The sequence below is a fragment of the Pogoniulus pusillus genome, chromosome Z (assembly GCF_015220805.1).
Source record: "Pogoniulus pusillus isolate bPogPus1 chromosome Z, bPogPus1.pri, whole genome shotgun sequence".
NCBI lineage: Eukaryota > Metazoa > Chordata > Aves > Piciformes > Lybiidae > Pogoniulus > Pogoniulus pusillus.
The window spans coordinates 5,401,224-5,422,317 of NC_087309.1; the positions used below are offsets into that span (position 1 = coordinate 5,401,224).

General features: G+C 47.6%; 1 protein-coding gene across 2 annotated transcripts; it reads left to right on the top strand.

Moving 5' to 3' along the window:
* Positions 1 to 7,476: 7,476 nt before the first annotated feature.
* On the top strand, positions 7,477 to 19,291 carry HMGCS1 (3-hydroxy-3-methylglutaryl-CoA synthase 1). 2 transcript variants are annotated; one of them, XM_064176681.1, is made up of 10 exons: positions 7,477 to 7,605; positions 12,697 to 13,154; positions 13,526 to 13,651; positions 14,141 to 14,305; positions 14,945 to 15,113; positions 15,211 to 15,381; positions 17,127 to 17,233; positions 17,570 to 17,695; positions 18,330 to 18,493; positions 18,893 to 19,291. In XM_064176681.1, exons 2-10 carry the CDS (start codon positions 12,707 to 12,709, stop codon positions 18,983 to 18,985), a joined length of 1,569 nt encoding a protein of 522 aa, XP_064032751.1. In that variant the 5' UTR covers positions 7,477 to 7,605; positions 12,697 to 12,706; the 3' UTR covers positions 18,986 to 19,291. The 2 variants fall into 2 exon arrangements, with proteins under 2 accessions (XP_064032751.1, XP_064032750.1); XM_064176680.1 differs by lacking the exon at positions 7,477 to 7,605 and adding an exon at positions 11,061 to 11,122.
* Positions 19,292 to 21,094: the final 1,803 nt, after the last annotated feature.

Consider the following 21,094-nt stretch of genomic DNA (forward strand, 5'->3'; position numbering starts at 1 on the left):
AGGACACTTCCCACTAGATCAGGCTGTCCAGAGCCTCATCCAGCCTGGCCTTAAACACCTCCAGGGATAAGGCTTTCACCACCTCCCTGGGCAACCCATTCCAGACTCTGACCACTCTCATAGTGAAGAAATTCTTCTTAACATCCAGTCTGAAACTACTAATTTCTAGCTTTGTTCCATTACCCCTAGTCCTATCACTATCTGACACCATAAAAAGTCCCTACCTAGCTTTCATAGAATCATAGAATCAACCAGGATAGAAGAGACCTCCAAGCTCATCAAGTCCAACCTATCCCCCAGCCCTAGCCAGTCAACCAGACCATGGCACTAAGTGTCTCGTTCAGTCTTTTCTTGAACACCTCCAGGGATGGTGACTCCACCACCTCCCTGGGCAGCCCATTCCAATGCCAATCACTCTCTCTGGGAAGAACTTCCTCCATCTTGTATGTCCCCTAAGACACTGAAAGGCCACAATAAGGTCACCTCAGAGGTGACCTTAGTTCTAAGGTTACTGAGGTGTAGCAGTCATTTTTTGGGGGGTACATTAGTCCAAATTACCAAATGCAGTCCTGACTGAAAAGAAGCTAAGACAACTCACAGGGCAGACTGGTTACACTGTAGAGTCACGAAAGGAAAATCACATGGCATTTTCACAAGCTGGGCTGCAAACAATGGCAATCACATATCTAGAACATAATTTGCTTAGAGGACTATAATTAATTACATAAGAAATTTTGGAACAAGATTTGTCAACAACAACTTTAATGTTATTACTGCAACCTTTCAGAGAAATTAGCATCATGCAGTTGCAGTCTGTCACAATAAGCAGTATGGGCAGATCATTCCTTGTGAAGAAATAATGGCAATATTTTTGTAAGTATTCCCTTGCAATACAGTCAGTGACAGGAACAGCAGACAGGAGCCTCATAAAGCTGAATATAAAGGATAATGTTATTGACCACAGTTATAAAATAAATTGTTCTGATTAATAATAATAGGACATAAGGAATTAGTCACCAAAGTAGCCTGCAAGAGGAGGATGTCTGGTCTTGGTGCAAACTTAAACAATCATCTAGATCCAGAAGTATCCAGAGGAGGCAAACACATTGCTCTTAGCAGTGTCAGACACCAAGTCTCTGAATTCATAGAATCATAGAATCATGATACTGTGATACTGTGATAGAATCAACCAGGTTGGAAGAGACCTCCAAGATCATCCAGTCCAACCTAGCACCCAGCCCTAGCCAGTCAACCAGACCATGGCACTAAGTGCCTCAGCCAGGGTTTTCTTGAAGACCCCCAGGGACGGTGCCTCCACCACCTCCCTGGGCAGCCCATTCCAATGCCAATCACTCTCTCTGGGAAGAACTTTTTTCTAATATCCAGCCTATACCTCCCCTGGCACAACTTGAGACTGTGTCCCCTTGTTCTGTTGCTGGTTGCCTGGGAGAAGAGGCCACCCCCCACCTGGCTACAATGCCCCTTCAGGTAGTTGTAGACAGCAATGAGCTCTGCCCTGAGCCTCCTCTTCTCCAGGCTAAACACCCCCAGCTCCCTCAGCCTCTCCTCATAGGATTTGTGCTCCAGGCCCCTCACCAGCTTTGTTGCCCTTCTCTGGACATGTTCCAGCACCTCAACATCTTTCTTGAATTGAGGGGCCCAGAACTGGACACAGCACTCAAGGTGTGGCCTGACCAGTGCTGAGTACAGGGGCAGAATAACCTCCCTTGTCCTACTGGCCACACTGTTCCTGATGCAGGCCAGGATGCCATTCGCTCTCTTGGCCACCTGGGCACACTGCTGCCTCATCTTCAGCTTACTATCTATCAGTACCCCCAGGTCCCTTTCCTCCTGGCTGCTCTCCAGCCACTCAGTCCTCAGCCTGTAGCACTGCTTGGGGTTGTTGTGGCCAAAGTGCAGAACCCTGCACTTGGCCTTGTTCAATCTCATCCCATTGGCCTCTGCCCACCCATCCAGCCTGTCCAGGTCCCTCTGCAGGGCTCTCCTACCTTCCAACACATCAACACCTGCTCCTAGCTTGGTGTCCTTAATCACAGTTTCAAAATTCTGAAATTCAGAAACTTGTTGTGTTTTTGCATTTTGCCTTTCCTTAGTCATCTGGAGGTCTGGGCTGATGAAAAGCTCAACATAAGCTGGAAGTGTGAATGCAGCCCAGATGGCAACCCTGTGCTGGACTGCAGCAAGAGCAGTGTGGGCAGCAGGGCAAGGGAGGGGATTCTGCCCCTTGGCTCTGCTCTCCTCAGACCCCATCAGGAGTCCTGTGTGCAGGTCTGGAGCCCCCAAAACAAGAAGGATATGGAACTGTTGGAGCCAGTCCAGAGGAGGCCACCAAGATGCTCAGAGGGCTGCAGAAGCTCTGCTATGAGGACAGGCTATAAGAGTTGGGGCTCTTCAGTCTGGAGAAGGCTTCAAGGAGAGCTTGGAGTGGCTTTCCAGCATCTGAAGAGGGCTACAGGACGGCTGGGAAGAGACTATTGACAAGGTCTTGTAATGGCAGGGCAAGGAGGACTGGGTTTGAACTGGCACAGGGGAGATTTAAACTAGATGTTACGAAAGGGTTCTTTACAGTGAGGGTGGTGAGACACAGGCACAGGTTGCCCAGGGAGGTTGTGGCTGCTCCCTCCCTGGAGGTGTTCAAGGACAGGTTGGATGAGGCCTTGAGCGACCTGTTCTAGTGGGAGGTGTCGCTGCCTATGGCAGGGGTTGGAACAGGATGTCCTTTGATGTCCCTTCCAATTTAAACCATTCTATGGTCTGCAGGGTGTAATGCTTAGACATGCTTCAGTACTGCAGAATAAGGTTATCACTTTATTTGGTACAGGAGGTCAATTTGGTGTTCCTGGGGTTTGTGTGAATACATGATTTTACATTAATAACAACTATTTCATGCATGTTTATGTCACACTACCTTCTACAACAAAGACTGAATGCAGTTCATCACCACAGGCCATAGAAAATAAAGCAGTAATATGGATTATCTCCCCTGTGAAGATGTAATAAAGATGATTGCTCCTTACACCTGCAGTTGTTGTTGACTACAGGGCAAAAAAACCCAACCCAAACTAAAAACTAACCAAACAAAAAAAAAAAAAAAAAAAAAAAAAAAAAAAAAAACAACCAAACAAACCAATTGCAATAACCATTTTAAAAGCAACTATGGTATTTACCAGAAAATAAACCTCCACTGCCATGTAAGTGCAGGCTTACAGACAAACAGATTTAAGGTGTCAGAGAGCAGCAAGGGTAGGATGCTCTGCGAGGCCAAATGAGTCAGGAGCTGAATGTGACAAGAACGCAGGCAAAACAGTGACCTCACTGACAAGGACACACTTTTCACAGTGCCCAAATGAAAAAGTAGAGCAGGAACAGCAACAGAAGGCAAGGTCAGCCAAGAGTCTGTGTTTTCAGACAACCCTGTATCAATGAGCAGGTCAAAGTGAAGCTGAGAAGTCAAGTTAGTGGGTCAGGACCAGCAAAGCACACACAAGCATCAGGCACAACTGCAGCACCACTCAGATGAGGGCCCAGGTTCAAACACCAGTGCCTAGGGAAAAGGCCACCGAGGAGGCTCCCGACAGCTCACTGTCACATATCTCTTTTCACTGCAGCACCATCCCAGGTTACACGAGTTTGTTAGAGCAGAGCTGGTTTTGCATACAGGCAGCTAAGTCCCCAGGGAGCTGAAATGTCTCAGAGTGCACTTGCAGCCCTCACACGAGCTCATGCACATTCAATGACATGGACTGCTTCTTCTCTTCACAGTATCACAGTATCACAGTATCACCAAGGTTGGAAGAGACCTCATAGATCATCCAGTCCAACCCTTTACCACAGAGCTCAAGGCTAGACCATGGCACCAAGTGCCACGTCCAATCCTGCCTTGAACAGCTCCAGGGACGGCGACTCCACCACCTCCCCGGGCAGCCCATTCCAGTGCCCAATGACTCTCTCAGTGAAGAACTTTCTCCTCACCTCCAGCCTAAATCTCCCCTGGCGCAGCCTGAGGCTGTGTCCTCTCGTTCTGGTGCTGGCCACCTGAGAGAAGAGAGCAACCTCTTCCTGGCCACAACCTCCCCTCAGGTACTTGTAGACAGCAATAAGGTCTCCCCTGAGCCTCCTCTTCTCCAGGCTAACCAATCCCAGCTCCCTCAGCCTCTCCTCGTAGGGCTGTGCTCAAGGCCTCTCCCCAGCCTCGTCGCCCTTCTCTGGACACCCTTCCTGCATGCCTATGTCAGGAAACATTTTGCTACCAAAGCATACAGTGAGAAGCTGGCATTAAGAAAACATTCTGGAATCTAGAACAAGGAGACAATTCTATGTAGATTTTTGGTTGGCTGGTTGGTTTGGTTTGTTTTTCTCCTGTTCATGGTTTGTGTGTTTGTGCTAGGGAGAAGAAAGTAGAATTTAAGTCCCAGATTTCCAGAGCAGAAGTTGAACTTCTGCAACAGAATTCTGTTTAGTCCGCAGGCAAAGAAGATAACAGTGTGTCTGCATGATGTAACTATGTCATCACCTTTTGAGTTTGCTTTTTTGTCAATATCTTTTTTTTTAATCAGAACTACAAGTGGAACTGGCTTGTACACGGGCTGGTGCAGGTTTATCAAAGACTGCAGGTCAACACGTGCAAACAAAGCTTCTCTCAATTTCTCAGTACTCTTACTCAATCCTTGCACCACAATCAGGCAGCAAACCTGAGATTTTTGCATGACGACAGCAAGATGGTTACAAGTTCAAAACGAACTGAACAAACATGATAGGAGTTAACACTTTCAATGGCAGTTTCCCCTCTTTCTTTTGCATTATTTTTACCTATTCCTAACATGGTGGTATTAACATGGTTCTAACAGCCTTATACTGACTGAAGGGAGCAAGGTTGAGCATGAGCCAGCAGTATGCCCACATGGGCTAGAGGGCCAAGGGCATCTTGGCCTGCATCAGGAACAGTGTGGCCAGCAGGACAAGGGAGGTTATTCTGCCCCTGTACTCAGCACTGTTCAGGCCACACCTTGAGTGCTGTGTCCAGTTCTGGGCTCCTCAATTCAAGAGAGATGTTGAGGTGCTGGAAGGTGTCCAGAGAAGGGCAACAAAGCTGGTGAAAGGCCTGGAACACAAAGCCTATGAGGAGAAGCTGAGGGAGCTGGAGGTGTTTAGCCTGGAGGAGGCTCAGGGGTGACCTCATTGCTGTCTACAACTACGTGAAGGGAGGTTGTAACCAGGTGAGGTTGGTGTCTTCTGCCAGGCAATCAGCAACAGAACAAGGGGACACAGTCTCAAGTTGTGGCAGGGGAGGTCTAGGTTGGATGTTAGGAGGAAGTTGTTGTCAGAGAGAGTGATTGGCATTGGAATGGGCTGCCCAGGGAGGTGGTGGAGTCACCATCCCTGGAGGTGTTCAAGAAAAGCCTGGCTGAGGCACTTAGTGCCATGGTCTAGTTGATTAGATAGGGCTAGTCTGGATGATCTTGGACATCTCTTCTAACCTGGCTGATTCTATGATTCTGTGATTCTGCTAGCTGTAGCAATCAGATCTCATGGGATATGACACCAGATGCTAAGGGTGTATATTTCTTTGACTTAAGCAGTACTTTACAATCACATTATCCAGACTGTAAAATTTTTGTATGCTTTTTAACAAACTTTTTCCTATCTGCAGCAAAGGTTTGTATGCCCGCTAACGGCATCAATGACTTCCCTCTGGGGACATTCAGTAGCCTGTGGAGCACTCTGTTAGCTGGCTGTAAGTCATCACACGGTCTAAAGGCAACAGATGTTCAGATGAAACCTATACATTAGCTGGTTGTCAGTCTGACATAACCATAATCACAGAAGGTTAGAGATTATCCTGGAGAAGAGGAGGCTCAGGGGTGATCTTATTACTGTCTACAACTACCTGAAGGGGCATTGTAGCCAGGTGGGGGGTGGCCTCTTCTCCCAGGTAACCAGCAATAGAACAAGGGGACACAGTCTCAAGTTGTGCCAGGGTAGGTCTAGGCTGGATGTTAGGAAGAAGTTCTTCACAGAGAGAGTGATTGGCATTGGAATGGGCTGCCCAGGGAGGTGATGGAGGCACCGTCCCTGGGGGTCTTCAAGAAAAGCCTGGATGAGGCACTTAGTGCCATGGTCTGGTTGACTGGATAGGGCTGGGTGCTAGATTGGACTGGCTGACCTTGGAGGTCTCTTCCAACCTGGTTGATTCTATGATTCTATGATTCTATGACCTTGAAATGGTCTAGTTGATTGGACAGGGCTGGGTGATAGGTTGGACTGGATAATCTTGGACGTCTCTTCCAAGCTGGTTGATTCTATGACTCCAAGCCCCACTGCCATAGCAAAGCCATTTAGAGGAGGTCACACAGGAACACATCCAGGTGTGGTTTGAATGTCTCTAGTGAAGGAGACTTCACAACCTCTCTGGGCAGCCTGTTCCAGTGTTATGTCACTCTCACAGTGAGAGAGTTTTTCCTTATGTTTGTATTGAAGCTTCCCTGCTCCAGATTCTTCCTGCTGCCCTTGTCATCACTGAGCTGAGCCTTGCTCCATCCTCCCAATACTTGCCCTTCACATAAACATTAATGAGGTCACCTCTCAAGTCTCTCCTCCAAGCTGGAGAAACACATCTCCCTCAGTCCTTTCTCATAATGGAGATGTTCCACTTGCTTAATCATCTTTCTGGAGTCTTTCAAATAGTTCTGTGTCCTTCTTAAACTGAGCACATTGTGGATTTATCAAGCTGGGAAGACTGTCATGGGATGATCTAGAGTAGTTAGAACAGGACACTGGGCCACACAGGAAGGGCATTACACAGCCTTTGCGAAGCAACTCCTTTGGTGGAGTCCTTGTGCATGTTCCGAGTTCCTCGGCCTGGCTTGGCAAGAGGAAGGCCTGCGGGTAGGCTTTACAAGCAAGGGAGATGTCATGAGCCTAGAGCATGGGGATGCGCTTCCTGAGGCGAGTTAACCGGACCACGCCTTGCTGCCCCGCAGACCCTTGCCCGCCTGGGGATTGCCAACAGGTCCAGGTCTGCTCTCATCCGCCGTTGATGCCTCCCAGCTCCTCCCCGCGTCCTTCCCGCCCGTCCTGAACCCCAGGCCCTGCCGCAACCTCGGAGACAGGAGCAGGGCCGAGAAGCCGCACGCATAGCTTTCACCAGCGCCGGGCGGACCTCGCCTCCCGTTACCAGGCAACGGCCTCCTCGCCCGGCCGGGGACCGACCGCCGTCCTACTCTCACCCGCCGTCAGCAGCGCGCTCCCATTGGCTGCCTCCGCTCAGCGCTCGGCTCCCATTGGGCGCCTGCCGCCGCTGCTGCGTCCTCATTGGCGCGCTGTCCTCTGGCCACGCCGCGTCACTTTCTCACACCATTCCCTCCGCCTTCTCCGCCAGCTGCGGGCCGGCTCGTGGGCGGGACCTGGGTGGTGGCACCTGTGATTGGCGGGAGAAGCTGCCACTCAGGGCGTGGGCCGGAGCCCGGGCGGCGGGGCTGTTTTAAAGGCGCCGCGCATCGGTGCCCGGTGTTTTGCGCCGTGTGTGAGGACAAGTGAGGTTACGGAGCAGCGACCACCGACACCGGGAGCCATCGATTCCAACAGGTGAGGGCAGTTCGTCCAACAGAGGCCTTTGTGCTCCGCCGCTTTCGGCGCCGGGTGGCGACCCCTCACTCGGCCCTCAGCCGCGGCGGAAGGCTGGGAGCCCCGCGCGTGGGGCGGTGGGGCCGTCCGTGGGGCTCGGGAGTGGGTCGATCTAGCTGTAAGCTGTGTTTTCAGTGCAGGTAAACGGTGCCTGCAGTGCGGTAGGACAGGGATGGAGGAGAAAAGGAGGAAAAAAAAAAAGGGGGACACACACACACACACACGACACACGGACAGGGACGAGGGGGCAGGGGAGAAAAAGAGGGGAAAAAAGAACGGCAAGCAAAATCCAGAAGAGCTATGCTTGCCTACGAGTTCGCACGCTGCTCCGGGCTCTTCCCGGACCGTCACGGAGCATCGCCTGTGGCGCGGTGTGGCATGGGGCTCTCCCCGCCCGGCAGAGCCAGACGCCTCCCGAAAAAGCCAACAGTGCAGGTGCGCCTTTACCGCCCTTCACCCCGGGGCAAGACCTCCGGCTAGGTGAGCTGTGGTAGGCGGCTGCTGCGAGGCTTTGCTGGGCTCTGCCTCCGCCTTGGTGCCACAAAGAAGCCTGAAAGCGGCGGCGCCTTCGTCATGTCTCTTAATCGCTTCTCAGTGTCGCGACGTCCAAAACCAGGGTGGGATGGGTGTGTGAGCGGGCGACCGTGCTCCCATGTCTACGCCACCCCCTCGCCGCGTAGGGAGGAGGCAGCCGGGGACTATCCCAGGGATACTGTCGCCTTCTGTTGCCGTAGCTTTTATTGAATCGGGTAGGCATCCTGACACCGCATTGCTAACGGAGCCCCGGTCTCTGAGGTGCCCAGGGGTGCACCGCAGCAGGGTGTCTGGCACCCCTGTCGGTGGGTTCTTGCGGCTCGATTCGAGGTCCCGTCTTTGCGGTTCGCTGTTTTGCGCAGTTTGCCTGTCTCGGGTGTAGTCTCCACCCCGCTAGGCTAGAAAAGAGCAGGACCAGGGATGCCACAACCGCACCCGGACGGTGCCGTGGCGGAGGTCCGAGTCGCAGCGTGACCCCTCCTGGTGTGACGGGCGTCCTGCAGGCGCTTCATACATGTAAACCTTTCCGCTCGGCAGCTGAGTGATGTCATGGCTGAATCTGTCAGCTCATCACTGGTTAACTTCCGAACCGCAGTCTGGAGCGGGCTCTGTTCTCACCAGCCAAGTCCATACTCCAGGTCCCGCAGAGGTGCGATGCCTCAAGAGGGTTAACAGATGTGCTGCTGGTACCAAACAGGCTGGGGGCTGTTGAGACTCTAGGCAAGTGCTCTGTATGAATTAAAAGCTTAAGCAGGAAATAATGAAGTCAAGATTGTTGACAGGATAGTCTCAAATTCTTAACAAAGCCGAGAGCTGTGGGAGGACGTGTTGTGGCCACACTGGCATAAAGTAGTGCCTGGATAATACTGCTCATTCATTCCCTCCACAATCCTAGAGGACTCAAAACAAAGCAGGCATATTATTTTTAAAGTTAAAATTCTCTGTCGTTAAAAAAATGTCTGCATTTCTGAGAAAGCCTTCATGGTCAGTGAAAGCTCATAATGGGGTGTTTGTGATTTAACTCGGATGACAAAAGGCTATTTGTTTTACATCAGGTAAACAGGTTTCTTGTAAATGACAGACTGACTTTAGATGTCATAGGTCTGGTTTCCTCCAGTGATCAGAGCAAGCTTATAAAAAGCAGAGGTTTTCATTGCAGCACAGCTCTGTAGCGCTGTGTGCCACTGTCTTTGGCATATTTGGTGATCCTGGTGTTTGGTGAGTCACGGCAGTACCAGAAAAAGAGCCTCCCTTTAGTTGTCTTCATCGGGGAGTTTTCTTATGAGACAGCTATAGTGAGTAATGTGAACTAAGTGCCAGTTCTGATTGGAGCTCTGTAAGGAGCAGGGACAGGGCAGAAAAGCTTTCCTCAGCCCACACCCATAATGCAAATCTTGGCATCTTTAGTTTTCTCATAATTCACGGCCTGGTTAAAAGCCACTGCTGTTCTATTGCTGTTACAGGTCAAGCCATGTGCTCCATGCATTGCTTTTTAGTTGTAACTTAAGCCTTTCAAGAGTCTTTGTGGCTTTCAACTTTCAATTTTCTGGTGCTTGGAGCAGAACTGAGTTCTGCGCTGAGTACCCGGCTTGCCTTTGAGGTGGCAGCCAGGTACTGCTGAGATGGCATTTATTCTTTGCCTCATTTTGAAGAAGTGAGGTGTTCTGTGCCACAGAGAGCTGAACCCCAAAGTCCTTTTACCAGCTAGTGAAACCATAGGATCATTTTGCTTGGAAAAGACTTATGTCTTGGATCACCAAGTGTCAACACTGCCTATGTAAGTACTCCATCTATAGCACAACCATGTACCTAAGTACTACATCTAAGTACAACTATGTGCTTAAGTATTACATCTACACACCTTTTAAAAACCTCCAGGGGTGGCGACTCTGCTTGGCAGCCCTTTCAGTGAAGAACACTTTTTCCTGATACCCATTCTAAACCATACGTGATGCAACTCGAGAGCAACTTGGGAATCTGACACCCACCTTACTAGAACTTCCTTCCAGGCGATTGTAGAGTTCAGTAAGGTCTCCCCTCAGCTTCCTTTTCTCCAGGGTAAACAACCTCAGTTCCTGCAGCCACTTCTCATAAGCGCCCTGTGCTCTTTGCCAGCTTTGTTGCTGATCTTTGGAGACACTCTGCCTCATCCTGCCGCCTCTTCTTCAGACTGAACAGCTTCAACTCTTTCAGTCTGTGCTCACAGTAGAGCTGCTGCAGCCCTCTGAGCATCCTCCTGGCCCTGCTCTGGACACACTCCAGCATCTCCACATCCCTCTTGTAATGGTAGCTCCAGAACTGGATGCAGTACTCCAGGTGGGGTCTCGGCAGAGCACAGTAGAGGAGGAGAATCACCTCCCTGGCCCTGCTGGCCACACTTCTCCTGCTGCAGCCTGGGCTCTGGCTTTCTGGGCTGCAAGTTCACACTGCTGGCTCCTGCTGAGCTTCTCTCCCCAGGGCTCTTCTCCAGCCAGTCACTGCCCAGCCTGGATTTGTGTTTGGCATTGCCTCGGCCCGGATGCAGGACTAAGCACAAATACATATATAGATGGAGTGTATATATTGTATACCATCAGGTGTGGTGTGGGAAACAACAACAACAACAAAAACCCAAACAACCGGGGAGTTCTGAGTGCTGTGGGGGTTTATGTTCTGATGGTGTGGTGGGGCTTGGGGGTTTTGTTTTCTTGGGTGTTGTTTTTTCTCCCCTGCGGAAGGGAGGTGGTGCCTCCAGGCTCTGTCGCTCACGGCGGCTAAGGCAACAACGCTGTGGCTTCCCGGAGCTGGCTGCCTCCCGCCGCTGCCCAGCGCCACCTGCGCCGCTGCGGGCGGGCCGGGCCGGGGCGTGCCGCGGCGCCTGCGCACTGCTGCGCTCCCCTGGCCGCCCGGCGCGGCGCATGCGCGGCCGTGCGCACCGGCAGCCGGGCATGGGATTCCGCAGCGTGTAAGGGCCGGGGTCGCGGCGGTGCGGGGCGGCGAGGCGGGGGGCGGCTGGGGTTGTGCTTTGGTGGGCCCGGGCTGCGGGTGGGCCGCAGCAGAGGGTGTCTGTGCCACCCTGGTAGATCGTGGCCGTCTCCTCGGCCGAGTCACCGGTAACCTTGAGGCGCTGGCGGCAGGGGGGAGCCAGATGCCCTTGGTGCCCTCAGCGCGGCCGGCGCTGCGCGGGGAGCCGGCTGGCCGTCGGCCGAGACTGAGGGCGTCGTGGCGGGGGTGGGCAGAGCAAGGAGAGGTGCCGCTTGGCCCGGGCGGGCTACCCAGCGCGGCAGCAGGGTACACGAACTGAGCCGAATCGGTTGTTTGGGTTAAAATCGTGGCGGCGCACCGTGCGGGTGTTCTGCATCTGCGAATAGCCTGCTTCTGCCGTTCACGCGTTTCAGTTATTTTAGGCACGTAGAGGTGGTGTTAAAACTTCATTAGAGGAAATAAAAATGAATGGCGAGCCATACGTTGTGGGTTTTTTTACTATAAATAAGACTATAGCTGTAGCAGGAGGCTGTGCTCACATTCGTCTTCATACACATGCTGTAAAGTTATTCCTGCAGAGAAAGGCTTTATTCCCTTACGTAACTCATCGTGGTGTTACCGAAGAAGTCGGGTAAGGGCGATGTACTTGCAGCTGGGCACAAACGGGACAAGTGCTCTGTGGGGATGCTAGCAGAAGCGCAGGAAGATGGTGCCTGCCTGGGTAGCAGGGGTAGGGCTAAAGTAATAGAGCATAGCAGATCCCAGGGTGTAGCACATCCTATGGTGTAGTGACAGCTAAGTTAGGAGGTTTACAATAAGAGATCTGGTCAATCGAGGAGAATCCCTGTGTTTTCATCTCAGCCTGTGAAATGATTCTCCAGGTCTGGTCTTGGGAGGTCCAGAATGCCAAAACATAGTATGCTTTAAGAAAAAAAACCCAACAAAAAATGTGAAACACCCCCCTCCCCCCCAAAATTAACACTGAAAAGGTTTACTGTCTTTGCTGCAAGTACAAACAAAATGGGAGGAACCCTTGTCCCTTAGTTTAAAAACAGTCCTGGGCTGTTTTAAGGCAGAGTTTTGCTGGTAATGCTAAATTGTAAACTTAAGCTCTCAGCTAGCAGTATGTTGTTTTTCTTTTTTTAAATCCTTTTTTAAAATCTTTTTTTAGAATTTAAATTCTTGTGTGAGCAAAAGTAGAGTGAGGGACACTGAAACTAATTTCTCAAACGCTTCATGCTTGCTAAGCCTGTGTTTTGCTTCAGGGAAGCAATTTAGGCTTAACCTATGTCTGCTCATCTCCTTGGATGAAATTTGTGTTTCGGAAAAAAGTACTTTGAGTATAAAATGTTTTGAAACTCATACTTAGGGTAAGTATGCTTAGGCTGAAGTCTTGCTGGAGGCAAAGCCTTGCCTTTTGCAAATGCTCTTGTAGAGTACCTGACACTTAAGTTTTTACTAAGCCTACACAAAATGAAAGTAAGCATCTCAAAATGGATGTGAATCAATCAACTGCTTTTCTGTTTTCCTTTTTTTTTTGTTTCTCTCTTAAAGATCTACCACAATGCCTGGCTCTCTTCCAGTTAATGCTGAATCCTGTTGGCCCAAAGATGTGGGAATTGTTGCACTGGAAATATATTTTCCATCTCAGTATGTTGACCAGACAGAGCTGGAGAAGTATGATGGTGTGGATGCTGGGAAATACACCATTGGGCTAGGCCAGTCAAAGATGGGGTTCTGCTCTGACCGGGAAGATATCAATTCTCTCTGCTTGACTGTGGTTCAGAAGCTCATGGAGAGGAACAGCCTTTCCTATGACTGTATTGGGAGATTAGAAGTTGGAACAGAGACAATAATTGATAAATCCAAGTCTGTAAAGACTGTCCTGATGCAGCTTTTTGAGGAGTCTGGCAATACAGACGTAGAAGGAATCGACACCACCAATGCATGCTATGGAGGCACTGCTGCTCTTTTCAATGCTATTAATTGGATTGAGTCCAGTTCTTGGGATGGTAAGTTCAGAGTATTTTCTTGCATCATCCTCTGGTTTTGAGTAGTTTGCCTTATATTGACAGTGCTTATGTCCAACGATATGAAAACCAGAGGGTAGACTGGTCTTTCCCTGAAATGATCTGGACATTTGACACTAGTTCAGTTACAGTGCAAAAAAATGACACAACTTGTAATCACTGATCTTCCAGTGATTATATTTCACTGTCTGCCAGGATATTGAAGTGTGGGAGAAAAGTTGGTATTGGAGGGCCCCTTAATCTTGAGATGCTATCGTCTGTAACCCATGCCTAAAAACGACAAATTTTAGTGGATAGTACAATGTCCCAGGGGCTTGTTCCTTTCTCATCATTATTTCTCTGTTTTTTCACAGGACGCTATGCACTAGTTGTTGCTGGAGACATTGCTGTGTATGCCAGTGGAAATGCTAGGCCAACAGGTGGAGCTGGTGCTGTTGCCATGCTGGTTGGTCCAAATGCTCCACTAATTTTTGAGAGAGGTTAGTCCTGTGTGAGAAAATGAATCCTGTTCAAGCCACATAAGTGGATGCATTCCGAATCTTGTGGCCTAGTTTTTGTGCATTGCTGGAAGGCTGGATTTATGACAGCTAATTTCAGAAATTGTCTCCTCTTGCTCTGAGATGATGACTTCAAGTCTTGTTACAGGAGGTGAAAGACCAACTAGAGATGCCTCTATCTGTTATTTCTCTGGGGAGGATTCTCCCAATGAAATTGGTGGAGGAGTGGGCTCCAGCTGAACAACACAGCACTCTACCACCAAAGCAAAAATTGTGAAAATAATTTGTTGCTTGTTTGTTATGCTCAGTCTTGCTGCACTTAACAAGCAGTGGAAAACTCTGAAACATTGCCCTAAAGGGCCTGAAGTGCTGTGGGGTTCAGATACCACTTCTATCCCCACGTGTGCTAAGGGGTGACTGGAAGCAGCCGAGTAAGGTCATTTTCCACTTTTGTCAATGTCTTCCCATCAGGCTTGCGTGGAACACACATGCAGCATGCCTATGACTTCTACAAACCAGACATGGTCTCTGAATATCCTGTAGTTGATGGCAAGCTCTCCATACAGTGCTACCTCAGTGCATTAGATCGCTGCTACACCGTCTATCGGAATAAAATCCACGCCCAGTGGCAGAAGGGTGCGTAGCCTTGTGTGGTGATAGTGCAAATGCTGGGATGTCTGACTGCTCTGATGTGTTTTCAAGTTCTAGCATCCAATCTGAAGTTTAGTGCTTTGGTCCTTTTGTTCATGTTTGTGTGTTGCAAGTCATCTGAAATGGTTGCCCTCTCCCATAAGAAACGTCTTACTTCCGTACTCTGGCTAAGTACCTGGTATTCAGCAATAACATTTTGGTGTTGCTTAAAAAAGTGTGATTATCACCCCTTCAACCCAGATTCTTAAGATATTAGGTTAATACTTAGGTGCTGTGTAATTTCTTTTTTTCTCCATATGTTTAGTAATTGCTTTGCTTCTGTTAGGAAGCATAGGTGTGAAGATTGGACAGTTAAATGGCGTAGTTTGTGTCAAAATGCTAGGCAGAAATATGGGGGCCTTATTGAGCTTAAAATGTGCAAATTTTGGTGCAAAAGACCAGTAAGAAACTGATTTTAGAACAGAAGTAGCAGCAGATCTAGATGAACTCACCAGCAACAGTCTTACAGTGTTCTCTTGTATAATGACAAGTTATGATGATTTGTATCCTGCTGCCTTAATTCATTTTCATAGCAGAAGTGTATACCAAACATACCTTCTAACATAACATTTCCTCCACTTCCAGAGGGGACAGACAGACGTTTCACCCTGAATGACTTTGGATTCATGATCTTTCATTCTCCCTACTGTAAACTGGTACAGAAGTCTGTGGCTAGACTCCTGCTAAATGACTTTCTCAGTGACCAGAACCCAGAAACAGCAAACGGTGTTTTCAGTGGTCTGGAAGCTTTCAGGTGAGAGTGGCTGCTGTTTCAGTTGTTCACATAGTCTTAGCTGTTGTTATGCATCCAAAGTGTGGGTTTTACCTTCTGTTTTTACCTTTTTTAATAGGGATGTAAAACTTGAAGATACATATTTTGACAGAGATGTGGAAAAAGCTTTTATGAAAGCTAGTGCAGAACTCTTCAATCAGAAAACCAAAGCTTCATTACTCGTGTCCAATCAGAATGGAAATATGTATACCCCTTCAGTCTACGGTTGCCTTGCCTCTCTTCTAGCACAGTAAGCATAAAATTGGGAAAAAAACAATAGCTTTCTATACAGAAAGTCATAAAAGGGTTTTATTTAGGAAAGCCTTTCGTGAAAGTGTCACCTGGAAAACCTCTCCTATTAGATTGCCTTCAGGAGAAAGACTAAAGTTTAGCCTGGAGAAGAGGGGGCTCAGGGGTGACCTCATAGCTGTCTACAGCTACCTGAAAGGAGGCTGTAGCCAGGTGGGGCTGGTCTCTTCTGCCAGGCAACCAGCAACAGAAGTAGGGGACACAGTCTCAAGTTGTGCCAGGGGAAGTATAGGCTGGATGTTAGGAGGAAGTTCCTGTCAGAGAGAGTGATTGGCATTGGAATGGGCTGCCCAGGGAGGTGGTGGAGTTGCCATTCCTGGAGGTGTTGAAGCATGGTCTGGATGAGGCACTTAGTGCCCTGGTCTGGTTGACTGGCTAGGGCTGGGGGATAGGTTGGAGTGGATGATCTTGGAGAGGTCTCTTCCAACTTGTTTGATTGTATGATTCTATTCTGCGTAATCAGTTCAAGCCACAAGCACCTGCAAAATCTGTTCCAAGCTGATCTGAAACAGCCACCTGCTGCCTTCCAAAATAGGATCTTATTTGTAAGGTGGCATCCTTTCCCACCCAAACTTGTATTCCCTTCCAGTGACCCCCTTCTAAAAGAGAAACCACAACCAAACCCCCAAAACAAAAATGCAGGAAAAACCAAAGCCTCAAAACAGCACAAAAACCTCAGCAAAGCACCACCAAAAACCCCACAACCCTCTTCGATGCCCCAAACACAGTACAGACCAACCAACTTGCTCGAAAAAGTCAAACAAAACCAACCAATAACCCCCACCAAAGCAAACAACTCAAACCAAAAACCCCCGTGAAACAACAGGAAACCCCACCCATAACAAAACACAAACCACTGAATTAAAGAGCAGAAATGGCTTCTTTATTTCACTATAATGCAAAGCCAAATTAAATTAGCACTCAACAAATTTTATTTTCCCCAATTGCAGACTTTAACAAACCTGTAATGTGTTTAATTTAAACTATTTGCCTTCCATCATTCTGAATTGACTCTCCAAGATGTGATTGTTTTAAGCTGTAAGTCCCTTAAGAGTGAAAATTGGCAGCCTTCTAGATAACCATAGTGTGATCATTTCTCTGCTCTGTTTTGCTTAGGCAGCTCTAGAACTCATCAGCAGTGTTTGAAACTTGTTAAAAATCATTGTTTAAGCACATGGCGTGGTAATTGTGTATTGTAGGCAATATAATTTGCTGGCTGTTTTTTCTAAGCTCGATGCGCTTCCTTGTTTAAAATTGGCACCTTGGCTGAATTCTACCTTTTGAAGCTGGGGTGTGTAGCCTGCAGAAGAGGAGGCTCTGGGGTGACCTCAATGCTGCCTGCAACAACCTGAAGGGAGCTTATAGCCAGGTGGGGTTGGTCTCTTCTCCCAGGCAACCAGCAACAGAACAAGGGGACACAGTCTCCAGTTCTGCCAGGGGAGGTCTAGGCTGGATATTAGGAGGAAGTTGTTGTCAGAGAGAGTGATTGGCATTGGAATGGGCTGCCCAGGGAGGTGGTGGAGTTGCTATCCCTGGAGGTGTTGAAGCAAAGCCTGGATGGGGCACTTAGTGCCACGGTCTAGTTGATTGGACAGGGCTGGGCTCTAGGTTGGACTGGATAATCATGGATGTCTATTCCAGTCTGGTTGATTCTATGATTCTAAACAACTGTTGTTTGATTTGCAGGTACTCCCCAGAGCAGCTTGCGGGACAGAGAATCAGTGTGTTTTCCTATGGCTCTGGTTTTGCTGCCACACTGTATTCCATCAGGGTTACACAGGATGCTACTCCTGGTGAGTTGTATTGACTCCCTTGCACAGCTCTCCTCTGAAAACTCTATTATGCTACCTACCCTCCTGTCTAAGTAAAGCTGCAGTGAAAAGCCTAATGACAGCAATGCTAAACTGAAGATATTTTAGCTCCAGAGACTGTTCAAGTGTTTCTTTGGACAAATACAGTTCATCAGACTGGTTTAATGTTTTAATTGAGTAATTGTGAATATTTGCAAATAGCTGAAAGTTCAGTTTCTGCAGTGCAAAATATTTTGAACAGGCTTGAAATGTTAGCACACTAGTGTGCAGCTGTCACCACTGGTGCTACCTCACTTACACGATGGTTTCGTACTGTAGGTTCTGCGTTGGACAAAATAACTGCCAGCCTTTCAGATCTCAAAGCAAGACTTGACTCAAGAAAATGTATTGCACCTGATGTCTTTGCTGAAAACATGAAGATTAGACAGGAAACACATCATTTGGGTAAGACCTTCATAAGTCTGGAGAAGAGGAGGCTCAGGGGTGATCTTATTACTGTCTACAACTACCTGAAGGGGCATTGTAGCCAGGTGGGGGGTGGCCTCTTCTCCCAGATAACCAGCAACAGAACAAGGGGACACGGTCTCAAGTTGTGCCAGGGTAGGTATAGGCTGGATATTAGGAAGAAGTTCTTCACAGAGAGAGTGATTTCCCATTGGAATGGGCTGCCCAGGGAGGTGGTGGAGGCACCGTCCCTGGGGGTCTTCAAGAAAAGCCTGGATGAGGCACTTAGTGCCATGGTCTAGTTGATTGGATAGTGCTGGGTGCTAGGTTGGACTGGATGATCTTGGAGGTCTCTTCCAACCTGGTTGATTCTATGATTCTAAGTAGAAATCATTCTTAGTCTTACAACAAAATACTTGTCACTTATTTCACCTGACTTTAAATTAGACCATAGAATGAAGGAAATGTCCAAGCTTTTCCACTTCTGAATTTTGCTGGACCATGTGGCTGAAATAGAAGTACAGACTTGTTTTTTTCCTCTCTTCCTGCGCCCAAACTGCAATGGTTTGTGTTGTGTAAAGGTCTTAGGAGGAACCAGGAGGTAACGGCGTATTACTGGCTTTTGTTTTTACAGCCAATTATATCCCGCAGTGTTCGGTAGAAGACCTCTTTGATGGAACATGGTACCTCGTGCGTGTGGATGAAAAACACAGGAGAACTTATGCGCGGCGCCCACTCGTGGGTGACGGACCTCTGGAGGCAAGAGTCGAAGCTGTCCACCCAGGCATTGTTCATGAGGTGAACACTCGGCGCTCTTTTAAAGTTTGACGTACATGGTGGAACGGTCTTTGTGTTTGTCTTAGTAGGTGCATGTATGTTAAGAGGAAGTGGTTCAACGCGTTAACGTTAAATACAGTGTTAATGTGTGTAACTTGCAAGCCAGAAGTAAAAACTGCAACCTGGGATTAAAAAAAAAAAAGGACATTTCATTGTAACAATAATGAAACTGGCCAAGGATGAACTGAGAACCAAGTGGCTCTTTCCACATAATCAGTTTGCATGAAGCATGACGGATGTGACTGACTTAAAACCGAGCTGTTCAGTGTAGCATGAGTGTTGGGAGTTGGACTAGCCATGAAGTATGCATGTCTGTGAGTGAGGAAACTGTATTTAATGTTGTTTCTCCCTTCTTCTTAGCACATCCCAAGCCCTGCTAAGAAAGTGCCAAGAATCCCTGCAACAACAGAATCTGAAGGCGTTACTGTTGCCATTTCCAATGGGGAGCATTAAGATGCCTCTGTGAGGTGGGGAATGGAACAAGATGTGAGGGTAGAGTGAGAGAGAAAAATTAATTGGTCACAGTAGTGCAGAAGTTTCAGTGTACAGTAACTCATTGGAGCATTGGGAAAATGGGGACAATGTGCAAGCTCCTTGAAGAAATTTGTCTCAGCGTGGTGTGCTGATATTGACAGTATTTTGGAACACTAAAATCATGAATACATTGGAAATGGAGGGATTTACCAGGGGCTGTTTTGGATCCCTTAAGATGTCTGATTTTTTTTTTTTTTTTGATTACTGAGTAGTAGCTGTAGACTATTACAAGGTCTTTGTACCTGGGGAAAAAAAATCTGCTTGCTCTTTCACATACAGTGATTTGAAACCTACACTGTTAACTTCTTGTACTCAAGTCTGTGGAAAACAGCTCAAGCTTTTAATGTTAGGGTTCTCAGTGCCTTGACAGTAAGCAGTCAGTCTTCTGAATACTGCACTTCTCTTACCCTTTCTCCCCTTCCTTCTCCCAGTTGACCTCACATCACCCCATTGTTTTGAAAAGTACAAAACCAAGTAGCATTTGCCAGGACACACTCTCTGCACTGTCAAAATGAATGGATCAAAGCCAGCTAGACTGGCAGGGGATTTGCTTCCAAGAAACTCTTAACCACCCACTGTTGGTTACTACTTGATGCTTTCCAACCTACATTATTGATCACAGCAGCCAGGGAGGAGAAAGAGGAAAAAGATGGGAGGTAGTGACTTCTAAAGAAATGGGTTCATTGGTTTGGCACCTTTCTGGATTCTTTAGTGGAAGTATCTAAGGCAGAAGGACTTACAAATAAAACTTGTAGAGATGGACTGGTTCTGATTGGCAAACAAAGGGAGGAGGAGGACTTGATCTGGAGCTCTGGCCCCTCACTGTTCTTTATACATTTATGAAAGACTACATCTAATGCTGAAGTTGGCTTTGTACTTTCAAGTGCTTCTCACTGTTGGCAATATTATAGGAGTGGGCATTTTATTTCTTTTCCAACATGCAAGCTATAAGCTCTCCGTTTTGCAAGTAATAGATACACAATACTTTATGGGGATTGCATTCTGGTAGACCTTTTTTGATGCCAGATTGGAAATTAACTTTGACATGAGCCTTGTAAGCTTGTAATATATACTTCAACTGAGCTAATGTACAGAATGAAATTTTGTTGAATTTATTTCTTGGCTAATTCTTAAAAGCTACACTATCTAATATAAAGTAGGAGAAATGATTTGTCTGTTAAATTTTGGTGTGTGTAATGAAGTGTTTGTATGACCTGTAACTCGCTAGGATTTGATAACTTGCTGTATTTGTACAGTTAAGCCTTCGTAAAATAGTTCCTATAAACTGATCAGTACTAATTTGTTTCTTCTTCTGGAAATGATGGCACAACGATGCATGATGATAGTGTTTGCAAGTTTGGTTTAGGTTGCTCTTATGAAACTTGTCTTGGCACCAGAAAAACAAACGGCTATGGAATGAAGTCCATTGCTGGCAGTGGACGAGCCAAGAAGTGAGCTGCTGGCACAAAGTTAACTACAGGGACCTCACAGTGTGTGAGGCTGATCCTTTATTAAAATAAAGTTTGACATCTTTCAAACCTGTTGCTGTAGTGCTGAGTTGTTGAGTTTTCAGGGTGCTTTTCTGTGCTTCCTTCAACAGGAGAGAAAAAGAAAACTGACTCTAAAAACCCAGAGTTGTGGGTTCACAAGTTCTGTGGACCTTCTGCATCTTTCTTCTCAATATTATCTCTTTACAATATGTGGAAGATAAGCTGGAGAAGCAGCTGGTGCCAGCACGTTATTTCAGGGCTGTGTTCCCAGACAACTTACATGGAAACTTTATAGTGGAGGCATGAATTTCTAGATTACAAAACACAATTCCTCTTTATTACTGTCTTGTGAAAGGTTATATTATTTTACTCCCCCTAGACAAAAAGAAAGGGGATTGGTTCTTGCTTTCTATTTACCTGAGCCTCACTTTCGTTCAGATTCATGAGTGGCCTTTTAGAGTTGCTCTTTTGCTCATGTACATTACTCCTTTTGAAGTCAACTAACTGACCATTTCCTCAGACAACAGTTGATAAAGTA